Here is a 13,547-nt window from a genome sequence, read left to right as displayed (position 1 = left end):
TATAACAAAAAAAAAATATTAGCAATGAAGGAGTGCATTTCTCATTGATTTTATTATAAATTATTCCCCTTTTTCTTATGCAATTGCATTTTATTTCATTGTTTAACATTTTTGAACATACTAAATCGAGATTTTCATGCAATTTTTGTTTTTTAAATGAATTATTTTTTACAATTATTTATCCTATAGTATGATGATTATCTCACCAAAAATTCTGATTATCCGTGCTTTAAATCAAAATTTAGGAATCCCGAACAAACGAGTACGCATGATACGTATACAACCTTTAATGATACACCCATACATGCACCTTTAAAGCGGGCGCACCTGAACAGGGCTCTTGAATAAATTTGAACGATGGTGAAAATTGTATCATATCAACAACTGAGATTTATGTAACAACATAGTTTTATATTAAAATTTAAATTAATTTATCACAAACGGGGAATTAACTCATATTCGAATTATTAATATTTCAATGTTTTTCTTAACGAATCCAAAATGTATGTTTACCATCCAACCCTGCCACACTAATACCACCACTTCGTAAGTATGCCTGTGTGTGGCTAGAAAGTTCAACTCCCTGCCAGACGATCAACACACCCCTATAGAAACAGAGAGGGTGGCGTGGTAACTCCGTTCGTAGAGATCGTTTGTTTCGTTTGTGTATCGGTCGCGTCCGGACAATCTTCTGTGTGTCCGCCTGTTTGCAGCCACGATCATGTTTGGCTCGAAATCTCAAACCCTTTCGATTCACCCCTCAACACCAGTGGCAGTGGTAACACTTGTGGTGATCGTGCATTGTGCAACCGAATTATAAAAATAGCACAGGACGTAAGTGCATCCGGTGACAGTTTGCGAATGGTTGCTGATCGATGAAATCTGACTACGATTGCGCATGGTAAATGGTATGTTTCGTAGAAAAAAGAATCAAATGTAAAGAAAAGATCGCGCGCGCCCGTACACACATAGGGAAGCAGAGAAGAAGTGAAACGGTGTTGCTCCATTGTTTAAAAATTTGTCTGTGTGATTTGCAAAGCGATGAAGGTGAAAATATTTCGTGTTGCGGATTTTTAATGTGTCTTCCTCACCCTGTTTCTCTCTTTGTACCCTCTAAATCCATCATAGCTTTCAACGGGATTTTGCGGAAACGTCAAACATTTGTCGCGAAATCTATCTGCGATCAGTGAGCGATCAACGATCCACGAACGTCCGTGTGGGTGAGCACTGTCGTGAGTGTGTTGGTTGTTTTTGTTTTGTTGCTAGCCACGGAATCGGGCCCCGTGCATACACAAAACGAAGTACAGTGTACAGGGAGGTAGGGAATGAGATTCGAATTGGAAGAATGTGAAATTTTGTGAAAGGAATTTCCCTTTTTGTGTTCACCGATTTTTAGACGGCCGTGACTAGTGTTTAGGTCTTTTTTTGTTGTTGCTTCACCATCCTTCCAAGTGTGTGTTAGCGAGCGTTAGAAGTGATTGGGAAGAAGTTGAACGAACGGACTGCGACGTCCCCATGCAAGAATTGTGATGGGTTCTTCTCGCACGAACAATAGGCATGTGTTAAGACACAAGTGTTGTATTGTCCCTTCCATACCTTCAGCACAATCACTTGTGCTAGTGGTTGTGTGCTGTGATTCGCAATGTACGTGCCTGAACAACCCGATGGTAAAGAATGAAAATATGCAAATCGTTCAAGGCGTTTTGCTGCTCTAGCCATCGTCATGTGGGTGCGTGTGGTTGTAGCAGAGAACGACCAACTAAAGGTTACCACAGTTGAACAGCGATTTTGTTCCTCGCCTGCTCTTTCTATACCTTCATGTATTTTTTTTTCTTCGTTTTTATCAATAGTTATGTCTCGATCGTATGTGATGTGTTTTTTTTGTGTTGATTCAAGGAAATGCATTCGCCTCGGTCTGTCTGGTAGACGTTTAATAAGTCATTATCTAATGCGTACTGTAGGCATTTGCGACTGTGAACCGTCTTCGATGCATTATATCACAGCAACGATGCACCATGCACGTTCGCAATGAGTGGCCGCCTGTTGGCTTAAAGAAAAGAGTTGAGTGGCCGTAGTGACTGGAAACCCGATTTGGGGGATTTTTTGAAATTTGCTATAAAATTAATGCAATTATATTATTTTTTATAGTAAAGCAATAATTTTCCTAAAATGTTCAAAAATGTGTTAAAAATAACCAATATACAATTTTTTTTTGTTGAGTATTTATATAATCAATATTTAGTACCAAATTCAGTGATAAACCTAAGTAATAAAATATAATTCTAAACTAATAATTAGATGAATTCGTTAAGCAAGATTTCAAAAGTTCTAGAATCAACTAACTCATTGTCAGCAAGATGATGTTGGTTGGACCGTTTACCCGTGAGTGTGGTTCATCTGACCTCAATATGATTGCGTTCCTCCAGCATACGGTGGCTGCAAAATACTGTTTGCTCCACACTGTTTGCTACGGACGGGGGGCCCGCTCACGATGGATTATTGTCAGCAAACTGGGGCACGTTTCATCTGACGATAGGAGACCAACTATCAACCGTGTTTGAAAAGAGAGCAAAAAAGTTAGCTTGTTTGAAATGGGGAGTGTTTCTTTTTTTTTTGGGGGAAGATTGCTTGTTAGTTTCAATATTGTCAAACAGTTTTGCATGTACGTGTACCAATACACTTGATAAACGAATAAAATTGCTTACCCGTAGAAACCACTCGAAAGCAGCCACCATTTGCTGCGACATTAAAGTTTAGCTAAGGTACACTTACAGGCCTTACAGGCACGTCACGTAATACGACATTCTTCTTCTGGGCACAAGTGTGCCCCCGAACCACACACTAAAACCTCCTGCCTCGGTCTGATTCAATGCACAGTTTGTCACTTACAATTAGCCCCAAAGTTGCATCAGTTTGCTACCAAAGCAAAAAAGGGATCATGGTATGGCAATACCGAGATCGTACCCGGATCGTACGGCTAAAAGAGAGGACGATAGACCCTGAGGGCGATTGAAATTGTAATCATTCGGCTAAAACCGACCGCACGGCAACATGCCACGCTACGGCTTAATCTGAAGATGGGTTAGGAAATCGATCAAGATTCAAACCATTCCCGCAGCGAAGTTGTTTTGTTGTCTTCGCATCGCAGAACAGGTTAACAGGTTGGACGGTGTGGTTACAGATGAAACCAACGCTCCACAACGGATGGAATGCTGACATCATCGTACGGGCTAAAGATGCTCCACACCTGGTTTTGGGTGAGATCGTGATGCAGCTTATCCGTTTTTAAACGCCCCTCAGCGTCTATGGAAATGCAATCCGTGCCTGAAGGAAAAACATTGTCATTTGGTAGCATTCGGCACGTTGTGGCCATGCTTCTCCATGATGCCCTGAATCGAGAGGAAAACTTTATGTTACACTGTATCTTACATGAGATGGTTTCATGAGCGTACGCCAAATGTGTGCCATTTGGATGTTTTTATTGCTTTTTAGCACTAGTTTTAATCAAGTTTTCGGGAAGATTTTAAGACAAAAAAGATGAGAGAAAAACGGTAAACATAACTGGTTTTGGCTGGGGGAAAATAAAGCTAAATAAATGAAGTTGCTAAATTATCCAGTTTAAAAGAGATATAAACACTGAGATGCTTAAAATTGGAGAACTATTTTGTGGTTTATTTGAAGAAAAAATATTTTCTATTTAACGTTTAACTGGCGTTTAATTTAACGACACTGGGGGTAAATTCACGAGACATTATACTGATTAAAGAAAACATGAAAATGGGAAACAATTTTTTTAAATACTTAGAACATTAAGATGACTTTCCTTAAATAACTTCGGATGGCTGTGCAAAAACAACAAGAAACTAAAACTTTAAAAATTTTATTAGAAAAGGTTTTAAAACCTTTTCTAATAAAGTATGTGAGTCTAGTACTTCAGTCCAATTTAGAAAACTTACTTTTTTTGTTGTTAATTTACATCCGATGCAATAGCTTATGAAGCTTTCTTTTCTTTTTTTACCATATCTACTTGCAGGTGCTTTTACTCCAACTTTGATGATGCTAAGATCAACTCTTCCCTTTGCGTTAAACACGTAAACACGAACAACTTAACGTAAACGGCTAGTGCCGTCTCACTGCCCTCTCCGCTCCGCTACAGAGTGTCGATCGATCAGGCAGATTACCAATAGGCAAAACATTATGAACATTACAACAAGCATCACCGAAACAGGCGCAATGTGCTAACAAATCGAGCATCTTTACCATTTACAAGGCGTGTTGTTGTTCCCCATCCGTGTATAAAACCCTTCTTTTCCCGCAAACAAACGAAGGGAGAAATTTTCCCAAACCCCTAAACCGGGCTGGGGAGGAAATTACGCACTAGAGATTGTACAGTAGAAAGGAATACATGCACACACGCACACAAAAAAAGGCACAAGAATCAAGTACATATTGCTACAAAATCATCCGAGACACACAGCTCGATCTCCTCCCCCAAAGCGAAAGCTTCGTCGTCGATCGAGCGTTGAAGTCTTTCGTTCGACTGTGACGCACTGGCGTTCGTTGGCGTGTTTGGTAGAGGGAAGAAAGCGGGGTGTGTTTTTCGGTGTGCCGGTGAAAAGTGAAAATTCGATATCGGAATAACGACGCCCGTGCTCGACGAGATCATGTTCCATCGTGTGCAGACAACACGTGCACGTATATATGGCTATACCTAGTCTCGGATGCAAGTGTCTTCAAATGGTTGTTACTCGTTTTTTTTTTGTACGTTCCTGCCTTCAGTTTCGATTGGCGTACGTGTGTGTGTGTGTGTCTGGGAGTGCCGCGTGTGAAGGAAAATTAGTTAATGCATAGCTCCGGTGGGCCACGGTCGCATCTTATTGTGAAGGAAATGTGAAAGTGCAGCAGCAACCCCCGGACCAGTGTGTGCGATTTATTACGAATCACTTTAAAGTCTTCCAATGCGTGTGCGCTTGTGCCGGTGTGTATAGGTGTACGTTAGTAAATTTTGAGTGAGTGCAATATAACAACAACAAAAAAAAAACACGCTCACCAAACAAAAAAAGAAGAAGGCCGTTTTTGGTGCCGTGTGTTCAGGCAGTGATGGAAATTGTGCTCTCATGGTGAAAAGTGCATTCTTCAAAAAAAGTGTATCCTTGCACGAGATTTAAGTTGGAAAAGTAAACAACGAAACGTCCCGAACGATTCACCGTGCAAGCATTCTGCTTCTGTGCCGGAGTATGGATAACCGTTCCAGCGTTCCGTGCCGTCGACCCGATCGGATACAATGAGCAACGGCACGGCGACGAGCGGCACTGGCGGCGATGCGGACAGTTTGGTATGATTTTTGGTTTTTGCTAGTTTGTTTTTGTCCTTCATTTTAATTATCCTTTAGCATTATATCGAATCGAATCGGCGTGGCATAGATGGTATGGGTGTAATAGTAATTGAATGAACATTAATTTTTTTTATGATGAAATTATTTGCGCAGAAATTCGTGCGTGTTATGTAACGAATAAGGCTTTGCGTAATTGATTTATAAAAAAAAACTTAAATGAAGTTTTTGGGATGCTGAAATTACATTTTTCTTCTACTTCTTCTTCTCCTCATTATCAAAAAACATTGTCGATTTAGATCAGACTCAAAGGGCTTTCCATGAATTATCAATTACCTATAGATGAATTGCCGCTTTGGTGTATTATTATGTCGATGCAAATGATGATGTTTTATCTGAATTTACTATATAAAATCGACCGAAAATCGTCTTTAATGTAAAAATTTTGATTGATAAAAAAAGAATGATTGGCGTTTATAGAATATTTACATATTGCTTTTAAAAATTGATAAATAATCGTGTTTTTTAATTCATAGCATAGCATATCCTTATAGCTCGTAAATTATACTAACATAGTAAAATTGTTCTAAGACAAACTTATTGGACATTTACCTCGAACACCAATAATATACACCTTAGCCTGGAGAATTCCTCTTTTCAGGGACTCTTTTTCCAAGGCTTTTCTCCGGCGTTCTTTTGGCATATGACATAGAATCGATGTTCATTATGAGCTTCACTAGCTGTATAGATTGTATCGTTCTGTGAAGGAGTACAGAATCCTATTATTCTTCTTCGATCCGAGCGCACTGATATGCAGGATAATAAGCTTAGTGTGTTATCAAGATATTGTGGGAATTCCTGCGAAGATCACTTGGAATATTTAACGCTTCTTCCAAGAGCGAAAAAAGGAAATTTGTAGGCCTCTGCTAATTGATAGCCCTCTGATCTTGATTTACAATTTCTGATGTAATTTCATTTAACCGTGTGATTCAATTTTGAGTGTGAGTGCGAAGGATTTTTATTGAATTTAAGGTATCGATTCTTATGGAGCATAGCTGCACTTTTAGTTCGAATAATATCTCTCCGAACACATTTATTAAGGACATTAACAATATTGCTCAATTTTGAATTTTAGTAACTAGGAACATTAAAATTTTATCTCTTTAGAAATATTATATTTTTGAATTGTCTTTTCAAATTTTATTTTTTATCAAATGGTTAAATATACAATATTTAAAAAAAACTGCTCTTTTTATAAAAAACCTGTTTAGTTCAAAAAGAAAAAAAAACAATACACTTCTCATCATTACTATTATGTTTGAAGGTTAGATATTTGAAAATAACACCTATTAACACCAAACAGAAGCAATTTTACACGCAGCACGCAACACATTCACTCGGTTTATTTGTTAAAGAACAATCTTGAAAAAAACAAACTAGAAACCATTTCTGCCTTCCAACCCGTGAAGCATCTTTACAAATACTCCCTTCTCGTCGGAACAACGTGTCACTCCCGGGTCATTGCGCTGCATTTCAACACGCCGTGTGAACTTTCCTCGGTAGCCAACCGCTGCGATAGTGGCTGTGCCGTGAGTTTTTGGGAAGTGCGAAAGATTTACCATTTTACGATGCCGATCCGAACGAGATCGGTCCAGTGGATGCTTCTTTGTTGGATGGTAGTATCTTCCCCCCTCTTATTTCTCCCTGGGTACCTTCGTGGACAACGGTGATGAAAGCTGACCGAGCAAAACCAGGGCAATGGTTAGGGGTTTCCTATTTTTTTTGTGTCTATGAGGGTTTTGTCAGAAGCCGGTCAGATATGGAACGAACTTTTTTGGAGATGAAAATGTTAGCAGTCTCCCACAGAGACAGGACGCCCCAGTTGTGGTTGGGTATGAAAAATGAAAGTTACGAAAAAAAAAGAAATATAAAAGAGTAGAAAAATGATTCGTCGAAAGAAGAGGACCGGCTGGTTCCCATCGGTAGGACAAGACGACACGAACAGTTTTGAGCCACGAACAGTATTGTCCACAGGGTGAGAACATCTCTGTTTTTTCACACTGCGTGAATGACAGTGAGCACCCAAAAAATTGAGCTTTTGTTTCCCATGGCCTACAATCGAAATGTGAACAACCGATTTCGAGCGTTTTGTTCTGTTTACAGTGTTGAATTCGGCTACGATTGAATTGTTAATCATGTTTATCTTTTGTGCAAAATGAATATTTTTAAAACATTTTGATAAATATTGCAACTTTGTGCAACAATATCTTAGGATCTAAAAAAAAAACAAAATTTAGGGCAGCTGTGATCGTATTATTGATCGTGTGCTACAATAATCTTTCTTAATAACAATTTCCCTTCAAATGCAAAATTTTCTCAGAATTTGCTTTTTTTTCACACAAACACACACACACATCTTCCCGTTCTTTGCCGACAGCTTAAACTCAGCTTGAAATGGCTAGTCCTATCAATTGACCACCTTTTTTTGCGGGAACGCTTCGGCATTCCAGCCCATTTCAACCCGCCGTGAATGGATCGCACCCAAGAGAGGTTATAAGCCGGGTGTGTACGTGCGTATCGTCATTTTCGGCACACCGAAAGCGAGAAGTTTAGTTGCGATTGTGTCGGAACAGAGGTTACCGCATTCCACACACGCGGACCTCAATCAGCTTCAATCCGCTTGGTGAAGTTCGTTGAAGAAGACGTAAAAAAAACGGAGGCAAACTAAACTGAAATGAAGGTACCCCATCGTGATTGCATTCGAACCACATGATGACCTACATCGGGAAGCGAACGCCGAACAACAACAAAAAAATGCCACTGAACGCTGGTGAAGCGTAAAGAAAGTCAAGGTGAGAAGAGTCTTCGCCGTGCGCTGAAGTGGTAGCGCCATTCTGTACGGTTGTATCTAGTGTGAAGAGTATCTAACTGTTTCTTACCAATCTTGTCGAAAAACACGTTCCTGGCAATTTTAAATGTTAAAGCTTTTTTTTTCGCCCATCTAATCGCTACGCCACTTTAATGCTGCTTTAGCGCTGCATAACGGCTGCATATATGTGACAGTGACATTTTTCCCTCAAAACGGTCCGAAGGCGATGAAACAATTTGCCCGTGGGTTCATTGGCTTTTAGGTGTCTGTGTGGTGGGTCTGTGTGGGAATGCAACCTTACAAAATACTGCATTTATTACACGGAATAGCTTTGCTCGATGAATGAATCAACAAACGAAAGACAGGCGGAGAAACAAAAAAAAAATACAGAACAATCACAACAAAAACCAAATGACTGTATAAAAATGATTGCAAAATGTCAGCAATCTTGTAGGTGGCGTGGTAGAATGGGTGAGGTGTTGTGTTTTTTTGTTGCCTTCTTCTTGTACTTGGGTAAATGAAAATGAAAGCTTCAATCAGGTGACACTCGACGGGAGATTACTTCTACAACGTACCTACATGTAAGCTCCAGACAAACTTGTTAGCCTTCATCAATAGGAGTTTTTTTTTTGTTACAATCAACAACAAAAAACGTCTATTCGATACACCTCAGATCGTGTCTTCGATCGCAAACCGATGATGGAAAAATATAATATCAAACACATTGGAAATTATTTAAGCACAATTCACCTGCAACACAGCTCATTACCCTGGTGAATTAATCCACATCTCGCGTTGCACATTCGTTTCACTTTCTAATGCCAACCAGGTCCCTTGCCAGATACGATGGGGCCCTATTATGGCCTTGGAATGTTTACGATCACCACCAATCCACCCACTTACCCCGTTTTTGCTCCGGCCAAAAACAGCTACCGAACAGAAATGGGGCCCCTCTAATGGGAATGGCGAATAGACGAAAACTGTCGAATCGAAATGCTCCTTGGGGGTGTTGGGTGGCCGAAGGAATCGTGTATGTGCATCAGCACGCGCCATGTTTGCCATTTTGCCGGACATTTCATTTATCCAGTACAGTGAAAGTGTTTGGTAGCGATTTTGAATAGCCTCATGCTTTATCAAACGATCCACGATCGTTCATGAACGATCGTGGATCGTTTGATAATTTTGTCTGCAATTTAAATGCTTTCTTTGAAACCCTTCGGGAAAGTGTTTTTTTGTTGTGTTCCGTCTTTCCTTCATCTTCATTATGCAAATACTATTATGCTGTTACTTAATGAAAGGCTTTCAATTTTTTTTAATTACACATTTGTTTGCTCATTATCAACCGAAGCCATTCGTGGGAATTGTATAAAAATCGCTAAAGGTATTCAAAGGCTTTAGGGTTTTGTTAAATAATTTTAATTTCCTTTTCTTTTTAACAAACATATCCAGTTTGAAGCTTCAAGCATCGGTACGTTCGACAAACCAAGATGGGGGACAAGTAATATGGGGGAAAAGCGATGGAATTTCTCTGTCTCGTAGGAAAATTAATCAACACGTCAGGTTTGTTATTTATTACACCACACCAGCACATCAAACATGAAACATCTCGCGCCACAGGTAGCCGTATGTGAAGGCCACACTAACCCGAAAACAGGTTTCAATAAACTTTCCAAAAGCCACAAATTCCACACCACATCGGTGGATGTTACGTGTGGGAAGGTCGTACCGACGAATCGCACCCGGTAAAAATAGTAATTAAACAAATCCATGCCTCTCCGGTCCACTTTCGAGACCGATAATATTGGCGCCCTATCTGACCATGAAACCAGATTTCTTAGGTAGTGAATTCTTTAAGCTCAAAAACACCTCCCTAACCTGTGCCCAATCAGTCGGAACTCGCTCACCGCGTAACTTCGCTTATCATAAACTTCACATACCGTCTTCTAAATACCGTCGTGGAATGTGGAACCATCGTCGGGATATTGTGAGGAAGAGGGCAAATTTCCAAGTGGAGCTAAGACGCGTGAGGTAAATAAACAAACCTAAACCTATAAGCGAGAAAGACGCAGCGCAAAGTAAAGCACCTGAACATTCAGCGTGTCTCAAGAGATAGATCCGGTCTGGGCGAAAGATCCAAAACCTCTCCAAACTGCGTTGCGTGTTCCCACTGAAGGGAAAGTTCGGATCGTGTACGTGTACGTCTGGTGTTTACCATTTTTGCGACGAAAGCCCCCCCCCCCCCCCCCCCAAAAAACTGGCCACATCCGGTACGGAGAAACTCCGCTGCGTGAAAATGGTTTGGACACTGGAGTTTAGACTATTAAATTTTTATTCGCACCCAAAACACACTAAACACCTCCACCATCAATTGACCACCATCAAAAGCACTAAGAATGTTACGCAGGAATGTCACACTTGTTATTTTTGGCCACTGATTCATTATCTGATTTTTTTTTTTGTTGTTGAATTATTTCAATGCTCAACGTTTGTTCTGTTTCGAAGCCATTGTTAGATATCCGCCATTGTCACACTAATTGGAACCGGAACGATCGTGTTTCGTATCAAAGTTTCTTTATCAGTAGTTATCCAATTTATCAGCAAACCACATTAGCGCTCAGATCGCACTGGCGCAGCTGCTGGTTGAACAGCAATCCCGGCGGACATTGGCGCTCGGTTGCAACACCCAGGAAGCAGAGTACAAAATTCTGACAGGACGTTGGATGCGGCATGTTGATCGTTCCGGACGCTGGACACGAGAAGCACTCTCTAACCGTGGACTGCAGACAGGACTGACGACTCTCGTCGAACCGATGACCCGGTCCACAGATGCCGTAGTACGCTTTACCCTCGAAGCAGTAGTAATAGGAGCGGCAATCTCTCGGATTAGCCGTCAGATATTTACCAGTTGGACGACACGTTGGTTCGGCCGTGGTCTGCAGCGCGAGAACACTCACCAGAACCAAGATGGCGACCAATGTAGCTGTTGTTCCTGCGAAGATATCCGAAGTGGAAAGATAAAGGGATATTTTGAGGCGCTGTGATAAGAGGATTTCCGAATATCCGGTGCACGATCTGATACCTTTCATCGTTACACTACTAGAATGATACTAGCCCCGTCCAACTGTCCGTTGCCTGATTTTATAACGTTCTTAAATATCTTCTCCTATCGGGAAGTGCACGATAAGAACACGATAGTGGCATGCAGGGTCAGACCAGGTAGTTAAGGTTGACGCTGCACACATCCATCATCATGTTGCCCTGTCTGGTACGGTCTGGGAACAGTTACGCCTGGTAAGACGCACTCTCTCGGTCCCCGTTATCTAAGCCGCACATATCGATATCGACTCCGATACCAGAGCTTGTTCTCTTAACGCTCATGCTCGTACGTCCACTCGGGACTATGCCAGATGATTGATGAAGTGTGGCTCCATGTCCATGTTGGAAGGTCAAGCCGACGGTCTACCTCTTGCCATCACCTCCTACTGCTGGCGAGACACCATTTTCTGCTCGTTGCTAAATTTAGTGAATGAATTCATTTTGGAGCAATGCAAAAAAAAGGCGTCACTATCATAGTGTCTGCATTCCTTCGCTTAAATTCTTCCCGATATCTCGCCAATGTGGTGATAGTGTGTATTTCCGTTAGAAGCTATTTTCGGTGCGATATATGGAGATGATATGGTCGGCGAGGTCCATTAGCGAATTTTAAGAATTGCGAAGGTTGCGAAAGTTCGTCTAGTGATTTTAAAAATACATTCGATTAGATAAGTTTAGATAGTCTCGTTTGTTGTTGAAGCTTTCGGTTATCTGTGCGTGATATCTTGTCCCATACCCCGTGCAGATGACTCAGTCGCTGCTGAAGAGCGTTTAGCTCAGGTGAGATTAAAACATGATTTTGTTTTTGTTTATGTTTGATATTTTTTTACTCAATATTAAAGCTTTAGATATTATATATTATGTTTTTCTGCTCTCTGTAACCTTCTCTATTAATGGTTCTATTTTTCCTTCGTAAACAAACAATTATTTTCGCACACAATATAAAACCTTTGCCTTTGCTGACCTACTGAATCGCTGATGCGCTTCCCACGCTAACAAGCTCGTTTGTAGCCAGTATTTACTGTGATCATTGTAGAAATTAAACCTTCTCAATTTGGCGCTAAAAAGATGAGAGTTAATTTGAAGATCGTTATAATTTGTATTTACATTGATACAATCCTCTTGGGGAGGCTAATTCGTGGACAATAAGAGCTTTGCTCATGGATCCACTTCTACCCGAAACGTTAGATACTGTATTGAACACCTCAATAGCACCGTTCAACCACGTATTTGTACATAAAACTACCCTCAACACCGTTTTGTTCCTTTTCCATCCCTTACTATCCCACCGTGTACAGGCGATGAGTAATTGTTGAACCAGCTGGTGCGTTCTAATTACAGCATCCCGCGAGGCGTCTAGTCTCGATCCCATCGCGTCTCGAAACCCCTCCCATGTTTTGGAGCTCAAATAAGCAAAATTAAAAACAATAACACTCGTTCAAGCTCCCGAAACATAAAAAAGGCAACATATACACAGCCACCGAGCGGGACACGGGAGAGCATTAAATTGGGTCACAAATTTCCACCGGAGATGTTTTCACAGCTTTCCGAGAGAAACAAAACGGACCCGCTCCCCACCGGATGGGGTATGCTACTGGATGGTATGCGTCGTGTATGAGTGGGCATTGGGTTATACTGCTGGAATGGAGGAAAATGATTCAGCATTCATTTTCGGCCTACGTTCGATTATGTGTTTGTGCCGTTTATGGTAATTTCATCATAAAGCTAATTGCGGGCAGTGTGCGTACGTGAAGAGGGCGACGGAGCGGTAAAATGGAGACGCATTTTGTAGCTGATGTAGTTTGAGTGGAGCAAAACGTACACTATATGACAGTCGAAGGTCAGATGGAGATTAAATCGGAATTTTATCCATAGCGCTTTAACAGAGAGGGGTAAGCGAGTTTTTAAAAAATTCTCCGAGAATATATTTTTTATTATATTTTTTATGATTTATGAAGAAACATAAGATACGCAGTAGTAACAAATCTACGACACTCAAATTTCTGCAGATGTCGAATATGTTTTTTTTTTAAACAAAAGTCAACTAAAACAAAAGTATTATTTCTAATAATAAAACATTTTCTTTTTTTAGGAAGTTTGAACATTAAAGAATAAAAAAATGAAATTCTTTTGAACATTTTCATAAAGTGTCAAAATTTGAAATCCAATATTATCCGAATGCGCGATACTCTTGAAAAGGCTGATTCTTTAGAAGTCTTACGGGGATTTTGAATTTCGATAAAAATTTGTAGC

At 40.5% G+C, this 13,547-nt stretch overlaps 2 protein-coding genes across 2 annotated transcripts in view; one reads left to right on the top strand and one right to left on the bottom strand.

The window, feature by feature from the left end:
- The first annotated feature begins 786 nt into the window (after positions 1–786).
- Positions 787–13,547, top strand: part of LOC125772390 (ral guanine nucleotide dissociation stimulator-like 1) — a 33,536-nt gene continuing 20,775 nt past the window's right edge. The window contains exons 1-2 of the mRNA XM_049444081.1: positions 787–908; positions 4,034–5,335. Of these exons, the coding sequence (XP_049300038.1) occupies positions 5,285–5,335 (51 nt within the window). The 5' untranslated portion in view covers positions 787–908; positions 4,034–5,284. The remainder of the gene's footprint in view (positions 909–4,033; positions 5,336–13,547) is intronic.
- LOC125772410 (protein obstructor-E-like) lies at positions 10,450–12,902 on the bottom strand. The gene is made up of 2 exons (XM_049444116.1): positions 11,281–12,902; positions 10,450–11,190 (listed from the first exon to the last, which is right to left on the bottom strand). The coding sequence occupies exons 1-2, from the start codon at positions 11,285–11,287 to the stop codon at positions 10,796–10,798; spliced, it is 402 nt and encodes a 133-aa protein (XP_049300073.1). The 5' UTR covers positions 11,288–12,902; the 3' UTR covers positions 10,450–10,795.

This window comes from Anopheles funestus, chromosome 3RL (assembly GCF_943734845.2).
Source record: "Anopheles funestus chromosome 3RL, idAnoFuneDA-416_04, whole genome shotgun sequence".
NCBI lineage: Eukaryota > Metazoa > Arthropoda > Insecta > Diptera > Culicidae > Anopheles > Anopheles funestus.
Note: the sequence above shows the minus strand (reverse complement) of the source record. Positions and strands in the feature narration are given on the sequence as shown.